The sequence below is a fragment of the Berghia stephanieae genome, chromosome 9 (assembly GCF_034508935.2).
Source record: "Berghia stephanieae isolate SIO BIC M18660-M18661 chromosome 9, UCSD_Bste_1.3, whole genome shotgun sequence".
Taxonomy (NCBI): Eukaryota; Metazoa; Mollusca; class Gastropoda; order Nudibranchia; family Aeolidiidae; genus Berghia; species Berghia stephanieae.
The window spans coordinates 39,624,956-39,642,455 of NC_088368.1; the positions used below are offsets into that span (position 1 = coordinate 39,624,956).

The 17,500-nt window shown below is 38.0% G+C and overlaps 4 protein-coding genes across 6 annotated transcripts in view; 2 read left to right on the plus strand and 2 right to left on the minus strand.

The window, feature by feature from the left end:
- Positions 1–17,500, minus strand: part of LOC144980234 (uncharacterized) — a 240,613-nt gene that overhangs the window by 23,815 nt on the left and 199,298 nt on the right. The window lies entirely within an intron of this gene.
- The window catches only part of LOC144980233 (uncharacterized), a 164,917-nt gene that overhangs the window by 19,717 nt on the left and 127,700 nt on the right, over positions 1–17,500 (plus strand). The window lies entirely within an intron of this gene.
- On the plus strand, positions 4,225–13,577 carry LOC144980225 (uncharacterized). The gene is made up of 4 exons (XM_078927822.1): positions 4,225–4,337; positions 5,304–5,435; positions 7,993–8,151; positions 12,225–13,577. The coding sequence occupies exons 1-4, from the start codon at positions 4,245–4,247 to the stop codon at positions 12,804–12,806; spliced, it is 966 nt and encodes a 321-aa protein (XP_078783948.1). The 5' UTR covers positions 4,225–4,244; the 3' UTR covers positions 12,807–13,577.
- The window catches only part of LOC144980226 (uncharacterized), a 7,362-nt gene continuing 6,073 nt past the window's right edge, over positions 16,212–17,500 (minus strand). Inside the window, exon 2 of the mRNA XM_078927823.1 lies at positions 16,212–16,879. Within this exon, the coding sequence (XP_078783949.1) occupies positions 16,457–16,813 (357 nt within the window). The 5' untranslated portion in view covers positions 16,814–16,879 and the 3' untranslated portion in view covers positions 16,212–16,456. The remainder of the gene's footprint in view (positions 16,880–17,500) is intronic.

The following is a 17,500-nucleotide window of genomic DNA, read 5'->3' on the forward strand; positions in this document are numbered from 1 at the left end:
ACAGTTTTTAAAAATTAGTTTAAATTTTTCATTCAACAATGAGTCCTGTAACAATTTGGGCTATCACCCTGTAGATTTGTGAACTTTGGTTTTTTTAAGAGTATTTCCACTAAACAATGGGTCCTGTAACAATTTGGGCTATCACACCTGTTGATATGTGCACGTTGGTTTGAGAGTATTTCCACTACAACAATGGGTCCTGTAACAATTTGGGCTATCACACCTGTAGATTTGTGAACGTTGGTTTTAAGAGTATTTCCACTACAACAATGGGTCCTGTAACAATTTGAGCTATCACACCTGTAGATATATGCACGTTGGTTGGAGAGTATTTCCACTACAACAATGGGTCCTGTAACAATTTGGGCTATCACACCTGTAGATATGTGCACGTTGGTTAGAGAGTATTTCCACTACAACAATGGGTCCTGTAACAATTTGGGCTATCACATTTGTAGATTTGTGAACGTTGGTTTTAAGAGTATTTCCACTACAACAATGGGTCCTGCAACAATTCTGGGCTATCAGACCTGTAGATGTATGCACGTTGGTTTTAAGAGTATTTCCACTACAACAATGGTCCTGTAACAATTCTGGGCTATCAGACCTGAAAATAGGTACACGATTTGGTTTCATGAAAAAGAAAAGACAATAATATTTCAATAGAATAATAATAATAATAATAATAATAATAATAATAATAATAATAATAATAATAATAATAATAATATAAGAAGAAGAAGAAGAAGAAGAAGAAGAAGAAGAAGAACAACAACAAAAATGATAATAATAATAATAATAATAATAATAATAATAATAATAATAATAATAATAATAATAATAATAATAATAATAATAATAATAATAATAATAACAATTTCAACTTTGAAAGTGTTCAAATTGAACCTCACGTGACCTAACACTATGAATTCTCTGACAACTTTTGAAAAACTCACCGGTTTTAATGAATTAAATAACATATATATTGCACTAGAAAGAAAAAAAAACAGCTTTTTAAAAATTCACTTAAATAAATAAATATATCAATAAATAAATGAATAAATAAATCAAGAAATGAGTAAATAAGTGAATAAACCAATATATATATATATATATATATATATATATATATATATATAAATGAATAGATAAATAAATAAATATATAAATAAGTAAATAAATAAATAAGTAAATAAATAATAGAAAGAAGTGTTCTGTGCGGCAAGTTTTGGCCAAGCCCGGGGCCATCTGGCAGGCCATAAAGGCGGTGAGGGCCATTAACAAGGTATGGGGCTTAGATTTTATGGCCCAATCAAGTGTCGAGTGTTGTGCAGGAACCTTGGGGTTCACACCAAGTAAAGACTTGGATACGACGTGCACACATATGCAGGTCTGACAACTGAATGCTATAATGGGGGTTGATTTTTTATTGGGAGAGGGAGGGGGTTCAGCGGGTATGGTCTTTCCATAAAATTGTAATTTCGCCTAACTGGCGTCATGTCTTGTTTTATATGTTACGTGTTGCTGTTGGTCAGAGATCCTTTGAGGTAAGTGTTAAGTTGATATTGCGCTATATAAAATCTCATTTTTTATTTTTATTTTTTTTTTTATCTTATATTTTTGAGTGAGGGTTCCCATTACAACAATGAACGCTTAAAAATTTAGGTTATCAGACCTTAAAATAAGTATACGTTGCTTTGATGCGATTCACATTTTATATTAGATTGTTTTGATATATAATGTACTACCACTGAACTGTCGTACTATGAACAAGTAAGTATTTAAAGTCGAGATAAAACGAAGTTGACGTCACTCAGGTCTTTGTTATTGTTTTTTTTTGCCATCCGCGTTTATGAGTAATTCTCACTAATCTGTATTAACCAGACTATACATGTTCAAAGTTACACAAGTTTTGTGTGTTGGTCCGTTATACTTCCGGATGGGAAAGTTGTGAGATTATTTGCCAAGCGGATACGATCTATAAACTTGAAACAGTGTGTAGTATGAGCACATCTGGTAAAGGGGGGTCCCGATAGCTCATTTGGTAGAGCACTAATTTCAAATTCAGAGGGACCGTGATCGATCGAGTTTTTTTATTGTGTGTGACAACCCCCCCCCCCCCCCCGCGCCCCTGTCCACCCAACAGTGATTGGGTAGCTGTGTTAGTTAGATCTGGCGAAAAGTACTTTGCGATAGACTAGTGTCCTATCCAAAGGGTGGCCAGAAATTGAGAAAAATGTATAAATGCTCTAGAACTGTTTTTCTTCTAAAATTATTATTATTTGGGGGAGGGTGTATCCTTAGGTAAGGCACTTTATACCAGTGACATCACTCGACTCAGGTGTGAATAAGTAACGGACATTGTAAGAGCGATGGTCTGATGATTCAAGAACCTATAAAATTTGGGAGTTAACGAATGTGTGAATGGTGTATTTCAAAGCACCTTGAAGGCTGTACAAAAGGGTCGTTTTTTGTGATGTTCGCCACAAAATACCCCAAAAATAAATTCGATATTTGGAACAAACTAAGGACATCAATCATTTTCATCAGTTTATATCAGCTATGTGGTCTAGTGGTATGACACTCGCTTTCGGATCGGAAGGTCCTCGGTTTGAGCCTCGCTCGGCGCATAGTTGGTTCCTTGGAAAAAAGGCACTTTACTCACATTTCTATCACCGTACTTAGGTGTAAAATGAGTTCCTGGCCGTTAACAGCGCTTTCTCTGTCTGAAAAAAGTGTATAATCGCCTAACAGGGGTTATATCTCGTTCTACATTTTACGTGTTGCGAATATTTCTCCCTTAGTTAGTTTTTTAAATTTTTAAAATTTTTATTGGCGTATATTTTGTGGAAAGCGTCACCATAGCAACAACCTAGCCTAATTTCACTTGTAAATCTTAGTGAACTAATTAAGAAAACAAAACAAAGAATCTTGAGCTTTTATATAGCGCAATATCTTATCAACGTGTTTAACACTCTTCTTATCAGCAAATTCCATAATATGACCCGAAACTTCATTCTCACCCAACACAAAATTAGAATTTTCATACAGAATAGCAATGAGTATAGGCTTGTTTTGTTCAGAGAAATGAGCTCTTCAACACAGTGTCGAGTTTTTAGAGCTATCACTAAACAGAAACGAATTTAGAATAAGAAAACTGTTTGTTATATACCATCACTAATGTGACGATTTTCCTCTGGCTGGTAAGGAGAGAGTTAAATCGCTTTACAAAGAGCTCCAGCCCAACATCCATTCTCGTTCTTAGCTCCGCGTAATCCTAAGAATCTGCCTATACATCCTGCTACGGAAATAGGTATGTCACGGGGTGGCTGTGAATCGGCTTCGGTCGAGGAGCTGCCTCACGGCAAGTGCGCTTCATCAGTGGGGACTTTCCACCTGTCCAGCATGTACCCGATGTGGGCAAGAACCCGAAACGGCAGAGCATCTAGTCGAACGGTGTGTTGTGACGATGCTACCAGGCGGGTTCGCGACGGTGCACGAGTGCGGACCGGACTTTGCTGATTGGGTCGATCGTCATAACATAGTAGTGTGAGAACCATAAGAGGCTGCTGCTACCTATATGCAACCTATTCATTAGTAGTACTCCACTGGCAGGTTACATACACACTCCCAAGGATTTTGGAACCAATGGAGTAGAGGGTGTGACGTCATGACTTTTATTCCCTATTATACGGCCATGTGGTCTTGTGGCATGATACTCGCCTTCTGATCGAAAGGTCCAGGGTTGGAAATCCCAATTAGAGCAGAGCCCTTGAAAAAAAGGCTCTTTGCTGACATTGTCTTACTATAGTACTCAGGTGTAAAATGAGTACCTTACTTATCATCTTGGTTCCTTGGTGGAACATACGGCGCCAAAAAAGTTCCTCCATTCATCTCTGTCCTGGGCAAGCCAGCTCATCTCAATCCATGTCTGTCCAGCCTCTTTCATCTCGTCTTCAACTGCCCCCCTCCAGGTACCCAATGGTCTGTCCCTATTTCTCTTTCCCCGTGGGGACCTTCTTATCTCATCTCAATCCATGTATGTCCAGCCTCTTTCATCTCTTCTTCAACTGTACTCCTCCAGGTACCCAATGGTCTGTATCTTTTACTCTTCCCCCAATTAAGGGTACCAATTTAGTCTTGGTGTTGGGCCATTCATCCCAATGTAAAACAACTTGGAGACGAAGGTGACATTTAAATGTTCAAAATCCAATATTCATTTTTTTCAGTTTTTAACCTTGGTCATGGACGAGGGCAGACTGGGGGCTGTGCGTCGCCAACAAGACCACCATAGGAAGAGTATCATTGTGATGAATGACCTCATCAACTTTCATCAGGTCAGAATTGAATCGTCATCGGTGTGGTAGTGGTGATGATGATGATGATGATGATGATGATGATGATGATGATGATGATGGTGATGGTGGTGATGATGATGATGATGATGATGATGATGATGATGATGATGATGATGATGATGATGATGATGATGATGATGTTGATGATGATGATGATGATGATGATGATGATGATGATGATGATGATGATGATGATCATGATGGTGGTATGTGGAGCTCTTACTGCAAATATTAACTCTCTCTCTCTCTTTCCCTCTCTTTGTCTCACTTCCTCTCTCTATCTCTTCCTCTCTCTCTACCTATCTCCCACTCTCTCTTTCTTCCTCTCTCTATCTCTCTCTTTCTTCCATTCTCTCTCTATCTCTCTTTCTTCCTCTCTCTATCTCTCTCTTTCTTCCTCTCTCTATCTCTCTCTTTCTTCCTCTCTCTATCTCTCAATTCCTCTCACTATCTCTCTACCACTCTCTCTTTCCTTCTATCTCTCACTCACTATCTCTCCCACTTTCTCTCCCCCTCTCTATCTCTCCAACTCTCTCTCTCCATCTCCCCTTTTTCTCTATCTCCCAATCTCTATTTCCCTATATCTCTCTCTCTCTTTCTCTCTCTCTCTCCCACTTTCTTTTCCCCTCTCTATCTCTCTTCCATTCTATCTATCTATCTATCTATCTCCCACTCTCTCTCTCTCCGTCTCTCTCTCCCGCCCTTTTTCTCTTCCACTCTCTTTCTCTCTATTCCTCACTCTCTCTCTCTCTCTCTCTCTCTCTCCCACTTTCTCTTCTTCTCTATATCTCTCTCCCAACCTATCTATATATCTCTCTCCCTCTCCCCCCTCTCTCTCTCTGTCTCCCTCTCACTCTCTCTTCCACTTTCTCTCTCTCTCTCTCTCTCTCTCTCTCTCGCTCTCTCTCCCTTCCTCCCCTCTCTCCTCTATCCCACCAATTCCAGAACGTGTATGCATGTTACTTGAACCGCGAGCGCCAAAACACGGAGGCCAAGCTGAGAGCCCGGGAGGTGTTCATGAAAAGGACCATCGTCAGAAACAGCTACCTGCTTCAGTGTCTGGAAGCCAGGAAACAGGTGAGAATCGCCTTTGTACACCTATTGGTGACCCTTCGTCTCAAAACGGTATTAAGTCGTGATGGTTAAGATGTTGAAAATTGAATTTATAGCCAGAAATATCAGACTTGTGTTGAGTTTGTATGTTTTATTGAGGAGAATGGCAACGATATTTTAGGGTGCTGATGTCAACAATTTATATTTTTGAACAGTTTCAAGATTTAATTCGGCTTTTAAGTATCCGGTTTGTTCCTACATAATAACATTTTGAGACTATGGGTCAGAATGCTCAAAACCCTTCTTCAGCCAACAACAACAACAACAACAACAACAACAACAACAACAACAACAACAAAGAATGAAAACATAAATACACGACTTGTAGAACCTGATGCTTTTGTCAAAGACTGTCTTAGACAAATTATATCTCAAGTTGAAATCGTTTGACTAGAACTTGAACTTGACCAATAGCCACTAAACGTGCTCAAAGCGCTACACAAGGGGTCCCTTGTAATAACAACACATGACATGTAGAACGAGACATGACACCTTTAGGCGATATTGTGAGGGGCGGGAGAGAGTAATTTGTCTTCCCTAAATGTCCGCTTGACATCAATGGAGTTGTCGCCGTAAATGGAATCAGTTGTGTGTGTGTGTGTGTGTGTGTGTGTGTGTGTGTGTGTGTGTGTGTGAGAGAGAGAGAGAGAGAGAGAGAGAGAGAGAGAGAGAGAGAGAGAGATCCGGACCACATCCGCTGTCCGAGAGGTCATCGTTTTGTTCATGAGTGATTTGGAGATACCACTAGTGGTTTGACTAAGTCATGGATGCTATGCCTTTAGATAAAATGCTCACCAACAACATGCGCCAGCCAGATATAAAATACCAACACAAAATTTTAAACAAAACAAAACAAAAAATGTGTAACCGTAAACATTTATGGTCTGATTTATAGAATTTAGTGAGTACTAATCCAATTAAAATGGCTGTCTGAAACGAATACCAAAGAGCTGAATGACGTCAATTTCGTTTCTTCTATTGACATTTCTTTTCTTTTTTTCTTAAGAAAAAAAAAACAATATTACAAATTACACCCTAAGATCCCGTGGAAGGAATGACGTCAACTTCGTTTCTTCTATTGACATTTCTTTTCTTTTTTCTTAAGAAAAAAAACAATATTACAAATTACACCCTAAGATCCCGTGGAAGGAATGACGTCAATTTCGTTTCTTCTATTGACATTTCTTTTCTTTTTTCTTAAGAAAAAAACGAAGTGCCTGAAGCGAGTCTCGAAATCAGACCTTTCGGGTCACAGTGCAATGCCTTAACCACCCGGCCACTTAACCCCCCCCCCCCCTCTCCTAACCCCCCCCCCCCACCCCTCTCCTAACCCCCCCCCCTTCTCCAACCCCCCCCCCCCCCCACCCCATTCTTGCCTTAAAACACCAAAAATAGTCCTTGAGAGACACACGACCCACGGGGTCGGGGTTAGTTTATCCCGGTTTCCATAACGTGGAATCAAACACAATAGCAATTGCTTGCTACCCTTTGGATAAGGACGCTAGTTTATTGTAAAGTACTTTTCGCTACATTTAACAGACTCACCTACCAAACTTGACTAGAGATTCAGAAAAAAATAATAATCTTGATTTCGATCTTGTTCTGTTGTTTTTAATGCGTGTGAAGCGAGTGCTCTAACAAGTGAGCTATCTCTGTCGAAAAAAAATGCAATATTATCCCCTATCAGGCGTCATGTCTCGTTGTACATGTCACGTTTTGCTGTTGGTCAGGGATCCTTTGTAAAGCGCTTTGAGCACTTTTAGTGGATAATGCGCTATATATAAACTCAGGAATTTCTTTTCTTATGACAATAATATCTTGTGCGTCTAAGAAAACAAACAATATAAAGCAAAAACAAACAAACACGCAGATAATAAAGAAGAATCTAAAAGGGGGCAGCGTGGCTCAGCGGTACGGTCTTTGCTTCGTACCCGAAAGGTTCCGAGTTCGATCACCAGCCGCTGCGCTGTGTGGCCTTCAGCAAGCCACCTCGTCCTAGCTCAATTTGACGTCTTTGTTGTTGTTTTTGCCACCCACGTTCATGAGTAATTCTCACTAAACTATATTAACCAGACTATAACAATTTGGTTACACATAGATTTTTGTGTTGGCCGGTTATACTTCCGGATGGCAATGTTGTGAGCTTCTTAAACAAGCGCACACTATCTATAGATAGTATGCAGATGACGTCACTCAGGCCTTTGTTATTGTTTTTGCCATCCGCGTTTGTGAGTTGTTCTCACTAAACTGTATTAACCAGACTATAAAAGTTCATGGTTACACAGAGTTTGTGTGTTGGTCCGTTATACTTCCGGATGGCAATGTTGTGAACTCCTTGGCTAGGCGCATTCTATCTATATAGTCGGAGTTAGTGAAATCCACTCACAAAAATGGCTGTCTGAAAACAATAACAAAGACCGGAGTGAACAAATAGTCAATTTCGTTTCACCCATTCTATGATATTTTCTGTTTCCAAATAAAAAAAAAAAACAAACAAAAAAAAAACCCAAAAAACTTCCAGAAAATAGCTGCAATAGCTCCAGAGAAACAGATTCTGGGGCGCTACGGGGGTCGCCCAATCCACAGATTTTCCAGAGATGTAGACGCCTGTGTGGAATGGATGCATCCACGGTTACGGCGACTCAGGCAAGTGGAGAGGGCGAAGGAGAAAGGTCGAAAGGTGAGGGGTCAATGTTGACATTTGGTATTTTCCCTTTGTCAACAAAACACGAAGAAATCTCTCTCTCTCTCTCTCTCTCCTCTCTCTCTCTCTCCCTTCTCTCTCTCTCTCCCTCTCTCTCTCTCTCTCTCTCTCTCTCTCTCTCTCTCTCTCTCTCTCCCTTTCTCACTTTCTTTATTTCTTTCTCTCTTTTTATCTCTCTCTCTAACTTTCTTTCTTTCTCTCTTTCTTTCTGTCTCTTTTTCTCTCTCTCTTTCCCTCTCTCAGTCTCTCTCTCTGTTTCTCTATCTCTCACCATCTATCCATGAATATCCCTGTATCTATCTATATATCTACCTATATATCCATTTACTATCTATCCATATATATATATATATATATATATATATATATATATATATATATATATATATATATTATATATATCTATATGACTATCTATCTATCAACAATCCATTCATCTCTCTATTTATCTATCTTTCTATCCGTCTATCCATCTATCTATATATCTATCTAGTCATCCTTCCATCTGTCTATCTATCTATCTACCTATCTATCAACCCATCTATCTATCTATATATCTACCTATATATCCACCTATCCGTCTATCTATTTATCTATCTATCTATCTTTCTATCTATCTATCTATCTATCTATCTATCTATCTATCTATCTATTATTTAAAATATTTTAAATAATAATTCGCTCCATTACTACATGTCGAGCACTTTTCGTACCATATTTGTATCAAACATGATTCAATATCTATCTATCTATCTATCTATCTATCTATCTATCTATCTATCTATCCATCTATCTACCTATCTATCCATCTATCCATCCATCTATCTACCCATCCATCTATCTATCTATTGATCCAAAATGATACCACTAGAATTGATGAGTTACATCACTGTACATTGATGACAATCATTATCAAATCATCATCAAATCCTATAAAATCTAATTTTAGAATGAATTCTCTTCCTCTCGGCCACCCCCGATTAAATAGAACACATGTTCAGTTAGAAGGGTCATATTTATAGATAGTATGCGATTGGCTAAGAAGCTCACAACATTGCCATCCGGAAGTATTAACGGACCAACACACAAAACTATGTGTAACCTTAAACGTTGAAAGCCTCGTTATTACAGTTTAATGAGAATTTCGCATAAATGCGGATGGCAAAAACAATAACAAAGACTTGATTCACGTCACCATCTTCCTATCTATACATACTAAAGTAATATCACTTCTTCTTCTTCTTCTTTCCGCTTATTTCGAATTTTGCAGGGTTGCCATAATGAAGGCCACATCTCCATGCATCTCGGTTCAACGCATCGTCTTCCTCCAGGCCCAGTTCTTTCATATAATTCTTTACCTTATCCAATCATCTAGTCTCTGGGCGTCCCTTTTCCCTCTTTCCCGTCAATACTCTTCAACAGTCGTAACGTCACTTCCTTCCTTATGACGCATGGTAACTTAGTAACACTGGCTCTAAACTATCGGAACAATGGCGGACGCCCGTATGAAATATTTCTCCGGCGAGCATAAAAGCGTATCCACAGGAAAAAAAAACACATAAATTTGATCATGTTTTGACTTTTACACATACTGATCACAAGGCATATGAAAAGTTCTAGCCAGTACGAATAATAAAAAGTAATGATTTTCTTTGTTTAGAACCAAGATTGCCGCCGTTGCCGGGCGGCGTGACATCGGACTACTGAATCCAATTGTAAGTCCAATACTGTCCTCCCCACGCAATCCCTCTCTCGCCTCTTTAAATGACCCAATCATCTCAATCTATCTTCTCTCATCTTTATTGATACATTTTTCACTTCAGTCAACCTTCAAATTCGTTCATTTCTCACTTTATCTGTTCTTGTCCATCTCAACATCCTCATTTCTGCCACCTCAACTTCTTTATCTTGTTTCTTGGCTTTAGCTGCTGTCTCTAATCCATAAAACATTGCTGGTCTTACAACAGTTGTATATAATTCCCCCCTTCAGCTTTGCGGAAATTCGTTTGTCACACATAACTCCAGTTACCTTCCTCAATTATTCAAGTCCTCCAGTATCCTCTTCTTAACCTCCATCTCATTGCCCCCACCTCTTTGAACAGCATTGAATAGCATTGGATATAATTAATAGATCAATACTGGAATCAATACTGGCCGAAAACCCAATAAAGTACCGGGTATCGAAAAATGCGATAATAGAATTCACTCCAAACGCATTGAAAACCCAATAAAGTACCGGGTATCGAAGAAGGCGATAATAGAATTCACTCCAATTAAGGTTTTGGCCAGAAAACTCGTCCTTCAAATATCGATCGATTTACACGACCCTCATCTTGGTCAAAACTCTCACACCATCTTGAAGTCCCAGGTTTGAGAGTTTTTGACAAGATGAGTGTCGTTTAAATCGGTGGATGTTTGAAGAACGACTTATCCGGCCAACTGTTAAAACAGGAGGGCTACGAATATTTCTAGTGCAGGACAGTTACCTGGTTAACCCCTCCTATGGGGTCACGATAGCTCAGTAGGTAGAGCACTCGCTTCACACACAACGGGACCAAGATCGATCCCGGGTGCAGTCGAAATTTGTTTTGTTTTTTCCTGATCCCCCTGTCAAACCCAGCAGAGAATGGGTAGCTGGGTCTGTTAGATCTGGCGGAAAGTACTTTGCGATAAAACTATCGTCCTATCTAAAGGGTATCAAGCAATTGCTATTGTCAGTTTCACGCTATAAAAACAGGAATACATTCTGGCTCTATGGCTCTAAAGGCTCTGAGAGACTATTTTTCTACTATTTTGCATATCTTTATCTAACACCAGTGCCAATTGCTATTGCCAGCTATAAAAACCGGGATAAACGCCGGCTCCAAGGTATTCCTGGCTCTGAAGACCTACTGACTTACTTACTTACTGATTGACTTAATTACTTACTGATTGACTTACTTACTGATTGACTTACTTACTTACTGATTGACTTACTTACTTACTGATTGACTTACTTACTGATTGACTTACTTACTTACTGATTGACTTACTTACTTACTTACTTACTTATTGACTTACTTACTGATTGACTTACTTACTTACTGATTGACTTACTTACTTACTTACTGATTGACTTACTTACTTACTGATTGACATACTTACTTACTGATTGCTTACTTACTTACTTACTGATTGACTTACTTACTTACTGATTGACATACTTACTTACTTACTGATTGACTTACTTACTTACTGATTGACATACTTACTTACTGATTGACTTATTTACTTACTTACTGATTGACATACTTACTTACTTACTGATTGACTGACATACTTACTTACTTACTGATTGACTTACTTACTGATTGACTTACTTACTTACTGATTGACTTACTTACTTACTGATTGACTTACTTACTGATTGACTTACTTACTTACTGATTGACTTACTTACTTACTGATTGACTTACTTACTTACTTATTTAGTTACTGATTGACATACTTACTTACTGATTGACTTACTTACTTACTGATTGACTGACTTATTTACTTACTTACTTACTGACTGGCTGACTTACTTACTTACTGATTGACTTACTTACTTACTTACTTACTTACTGATTGATTTACTTACTTACTTACTGATTGACTTACTTACTTACTGATTGACTTACTTACTGATTGACTTACTTACTTACTTACTTACTTACTTACTTACTGATTGGCTTACTTAATTACTGATTGACTTACTTACTTACTTACTTACTTACTGATTGACTTACTTACTTATTTACTTACTTACTTACTTAACCCTCTTCTGGCCTTGAGGCACAAAGGGCATCCACCAGACAACTCCATTTTTTGCGATGAGGCTCTTGTCGCCGTAGTTTATTGAAGAACTTCTTTACTTATATTATATCACATAATTGATAATAATTAAATTGAATTAACGTAGTCTATCCCAGACTCGTTACACTTGTAGGCGGAGTTTATCAGAACTAATTTACTTATCATATATTACTATGATCTGCTACAATAAATGTCCATTTCACTTCTCTTTCCAGCTCGGCGCCATCATGGATTTCGCCACGATTCCCGCCAAATTGGAGGCGATTCTAGAAAAACCGCATGAGAAAAACGTCGTCCTAGATTCAACCGGAGAATCGGAGACTCTCAACAGCTCGAATGGCTCCAAACTTCAAACTTTTGCCATTCGGAACCAGTCCTTTGGCTTGCCAGATATTTTCAAAATCAGAAATTTAGTCTCCGACGAACAGCAGATATCGCAAAATATCGAGAATTCATCAGATACTGACAAAGTTATACATTCGTCTTTGGCAGATGATGAAGGAATTATCGCTGAAACTCAAACTGAAAATGGTAAAATTAAAACAGAGAGAAACGTGAATAATGGAGACAAAGTGTCCTCGGATATTAGAAACAATGGAACAAGTAATGAACCTACTTCTCTCTCCCAGAAGCAAGCATTTAAAGATGACAATGTCACAAAGGTCAAGACAGGCCACAGGTCAGAGGTAGAAGTACGTCCTTCACCTTCACCTCTTGTGCGACGACCGACCTTGATTCTTCCGCCGATCAAATCCACAAAAGAAATGAAAGTGCAGGGTTTTGACAGTAATGTTTAAATCAACTTTGGGAGGGAGAAGCAGGGTTGTGAAAGATATATATATATATATATATATATATATATATATATATATATATATATATATAGCTGCCCGTTCATTGATATGGTGTTAAGTGGATTTATTCATAATTTATGATTCAGGTGTTGAATTGAATTTGAACTCATTTTCCATTGCCCAAATAGACAATGCTATATAATAATTATAACCTCCTAAAAGAGCAAGGCGGATTTTTTTTTTTTTTTTTTTTTTTTATTTTTGTTTTTTTTGGCGGTGAAATTCATTTCTGCATTTAATATCTTATACTATAATTTGAGCACTTATTGTAGAGTTCTCTCCCATTGTTAAGACTGGGGAAGGGTTCAAATATTATTAAGAACTTGATTATATTCAAAATAATAAGGAATCGACAACTGGTATCGATCCAATGCAAGTACTCCCACCAACATTGTCATACTCGCTCTACCGGAAGGTTTACATACAACCCACGTGCTAAAGATGATGGCATCTGTTTTCAATGGGAGTTTACCAAACAAATATGATTGTTTGATAAAATCATCACGATGTCTAATCTAATTCATAATACACCCAAACCATCACGATGTCTAATCTAATTCATAATACACCCAAACCATCACGATGTCTAATCTAATTCATAATACACCCAAACCATCACGATGTCTAATCAATCATCCCATAATACACCCAAACCATCACGATGTCTAATCAATCATCCCATAATACACCCAAACCATCACGATGTCTAATCAATCATCCCATAATACACCCAAACCATCACGATGTCTAACCAATCATCCCATAATACACCCAAACCGTCACGATGTCTAATCTAATTCATAATACACCCAAACCATCACGATGTCTAATCAATCATCCCATAATACACCCAAACCATCACGATGTCTAACCAATCATCCCATAATACACCCAAACCATCACGATGTCTAATCTAATTCATAATACACCCAAACCATCACGATGTCTAATCAATCATCCCATAATACACCCAAACCATCACGATGTCTAATCAATCATCCCATAATACACCCAAACCATCACGATGTCTAATCAATCATCCCATAATACACCCAAACCATCACGATGTCAAATCAATCATCCCATAATACACCCAAATCATCACGATGTCTAATCAATCATCCCATAATACACCCAAATCATCACGATGTCTAATCAATCATCCCATAATACACCCAAATCATCACGATGTCTAATCAATCATCCCATAATACACCCAAATTATCACGATGTCTAATCAAACATCCCATAATACACCCAAACCATCACGATGTCTAATCTAATTCATAATACACCCAAACCATCACGATGTCTAATCAATCATCCCATAATACACCTAAACCATCTCCATGCCACTTGTAAACACCGTGCAGATTTTGGTGACGACTGGTCCAGTGGTTTTGAGCCTTGCTATAATAAAAAGTCCAATTTGTCAAATATATAATAATATATTATATATATATATATATATATATATATATATATATATATATATATATATATATATATATATATAAACAGAGACCATGAAATAATAGTGCTCAACTTTTTGATAAAAAGAACTAGTTATAGAATATTTTAAAGTATTATTTGTTCAACTTCTACAATATTGTTTCGAGCATTCGCTCCCGTCATGAAGTGAAAGTGAAAGTATATTGTTGTATTTATTCATTCATCACAAAATGCTATAAATTATAAAAATATTATGTTTTTAAACTTTAAAAAATTAAGGAAAAATTTGTCTTTCTTTATTTTCTCTGGTTTAAATATTTAAAAAAACGTATCAAATTATTAAAATCTAACATCAACATTTTTTTTAGTTCTAGCTGTTTGAAATATTGAAAAACCATTGACAAATTGGGTTCTTAGTCGACACTACTTTGATCTTTTGAGTTACAATGTATGCTATTCTATTTCAAGAAATGAAGTGAGTAGGAAAGTGCCAGAAGACAATAGCGAATGAAAATTTCTCGGCGGCGATGGGGGCTCTAACCCGTGACGTTTTGTTATGATAACTCCGCCTGGGCGGGGAGAGCGTGACTTTACCGTATGAGCTATCCACCACTCCCAAAAAAAGTTTTTCAATCTTTGTGTCTATCTTGAGCCGCTGTGATGGAGGTCACGAATTCAACACACACAAATGCCGCGAAGTTAGTTGGCCAACCTTTAAGATTTATAGCCAATATTCTCAACACAAACATGTAACATCGAAACGATTCGAGTCCTCATCGCTGCCGCGACATTTTTTATTCTCTATTGTCTTCTGGCCCTTTGCTACCCTCTATATTTCTTGTTATCACCAACATAACGGACGGCTCCACTCACTTTTCTATTTCAGCAAGATCGCCAGTTTGTGGTTTATTTCTTCAGTTCTTCCTCAGTGGCATTCCCGCATGGAACAACAACCCGGAGAATATCAGAGCAACCAAACAATGAACCGACAATATTCTATAGTTACCTCGACCAGTTTAAAACCAATAGATAGACATTTCGTCAATGCCACCCCACCACAACTATATCAGTCAATCTTCATAGTTACCTCGACCAGTTTAAAACCAATAGATAGACATTTCGAAAATGCCACCCCACCACAACTATATCAGTCAATCTTCATAGTTACCTCGACCAGTATAAAATCAATAGATAGACATTTCGTCAATGCCACCCCACCACAACTATATCAGTCAATCTTCATAGTTACCTCGACCAGATTAAAACCAATAGATAGACATTTTGTCAATGCCACCCCACCACAACTATATCAGTCAATCTTCATAGTTACCTCGACCAGTATAAAATCAATAGATAGACATTTCGTCAATGCCACCCCACCACAACTATATCAGTCAATCTTCATAGTTACCTCAACCAGTATAAAATCAATAGATAGACATTTCGTCAATGCCACCCCACCACAACTATATCAGTCAATCTTCATAGTTACCTCGACCAGTTTAAAACCAATAGATAGACATTTCGTCAATGCCACCCCACCACAACTATATCAGTCAATCTTCATCACATGAAGCTGTAACGAATTTGGATTGGAATGGATTTTACATAATTTAATTTAACTAATAGAAATAAAAATAGCATTTTACTCAGTTTTCCCTGTGGTGCAGCGTGGCTCAATGGTACGGTCTATGCTTCGTACCCGATCACTCCCGGCTGCGCTGTGTAGCCTTGAGTAAGTCAACGAGCCCTAGCTCAATTTGTGACCTTGCACTGGGTTATTCCAGTCTTCCCTTGGAACAAAACTAGAGACAAAATTCCCCTATTCGATCAAAAAAGGGAATTTTATTTATTTATGTTATTCTTTTTTATTACTGAACTATTCATGTGGCGTACTTCATAAATACAATATATTGGCACAGACCGGCGTGTACTTATATGCAGGTCTGACATCCGAACCCACGTATGGGCCTAGTTTTTAACATATCTGTGATGGACAATAATAGTTTGTGTCAAATTTTGACATCAATGAGCACTTAGTGAATTGGGTTATCAGACCTGCAAATAAGTGCGCGATGACATAGCCTCACGTGCACTTGAACACAAAAAAAAAACAATGAATGGTGAAATGTATAAAAATGTCATTGCTGTTTTTGTTGTAGGCAAAATAATGATTTTGTTGCCTCATCATCATCATAGCTTGTCGCTCCAACACCGAACACACTCCAAAGCACCTGGGGAGCTGACTCTTTGGTCATGATCAGTGCAGTTGGACCCGTCTTGGTATTCTCTAAGGATATGCTCCATCGTCTGCTCTGGGCATCCAAATTTACACAAGCTAGTCCCCACTTTTCCATACTTCCAGTTGTTCTCTCAACTTTTGCCCGTGCTCTGTTCAGTGTTACCCACCCATTCCTGGGGAGCTCAGTACCGTAGGGCAGTTCTTCTCTCGGATCTTCAACGGCTTCATTGGCATGATTGTCCCACTCCCTAATCATTCCCTGTGTTAAATCTTCTGTCTTTTTTATCCGCCAAAATGATCATAAGCTGCTAGCACCTGTGGACTGCATAAAGTAATGAACAAATTTTAAAAATAAAGGAATATAATAGTTTCAAAAAAGAACACAAATATCCAAACATGGGACGTTTCGGGATCAAAACCCATCTTGAGCTTATAAAAACCCATTGAAAACAGTAATGTATTTTTGTATTTAGTGTATTATTGTTTTTGTTTTTTTTTTATGTTGGCCGACTTAAGATTCCAAGGAAGTTGGGTTTTTATACAGTGCAATATCCACTTAACGTGCTCTAAGCTCTTTACAAGGGGTCCCAGACAAAAAACAAAACAAAAAAAAAAACACTTAACATGTTGAAAGAGAAGTGATGCCTGTTAGGAGATATTACAATTTTTTTTTCCGCAAGTGAAACCGCTGATCAAGGCCAGATACTCATTTTAAACCTGAGAACGATGAGAGAATCTTAGTAAAGAGCATTTCCAAGTACTCAACTGTGCGTTGAGCAAGGCTCGAACAACCAGGACCTTCCGATCCGAAAGCGAGTGCCATACCAAAAGAAGACATAGCCGCACAAACCAAGGGAAACAATCCTTGATAAAGAATATTTTTATGTGTTATATCAAAGGTTACTTCCCTTGACATAATCACAACAGGAACGATTTGATGGGA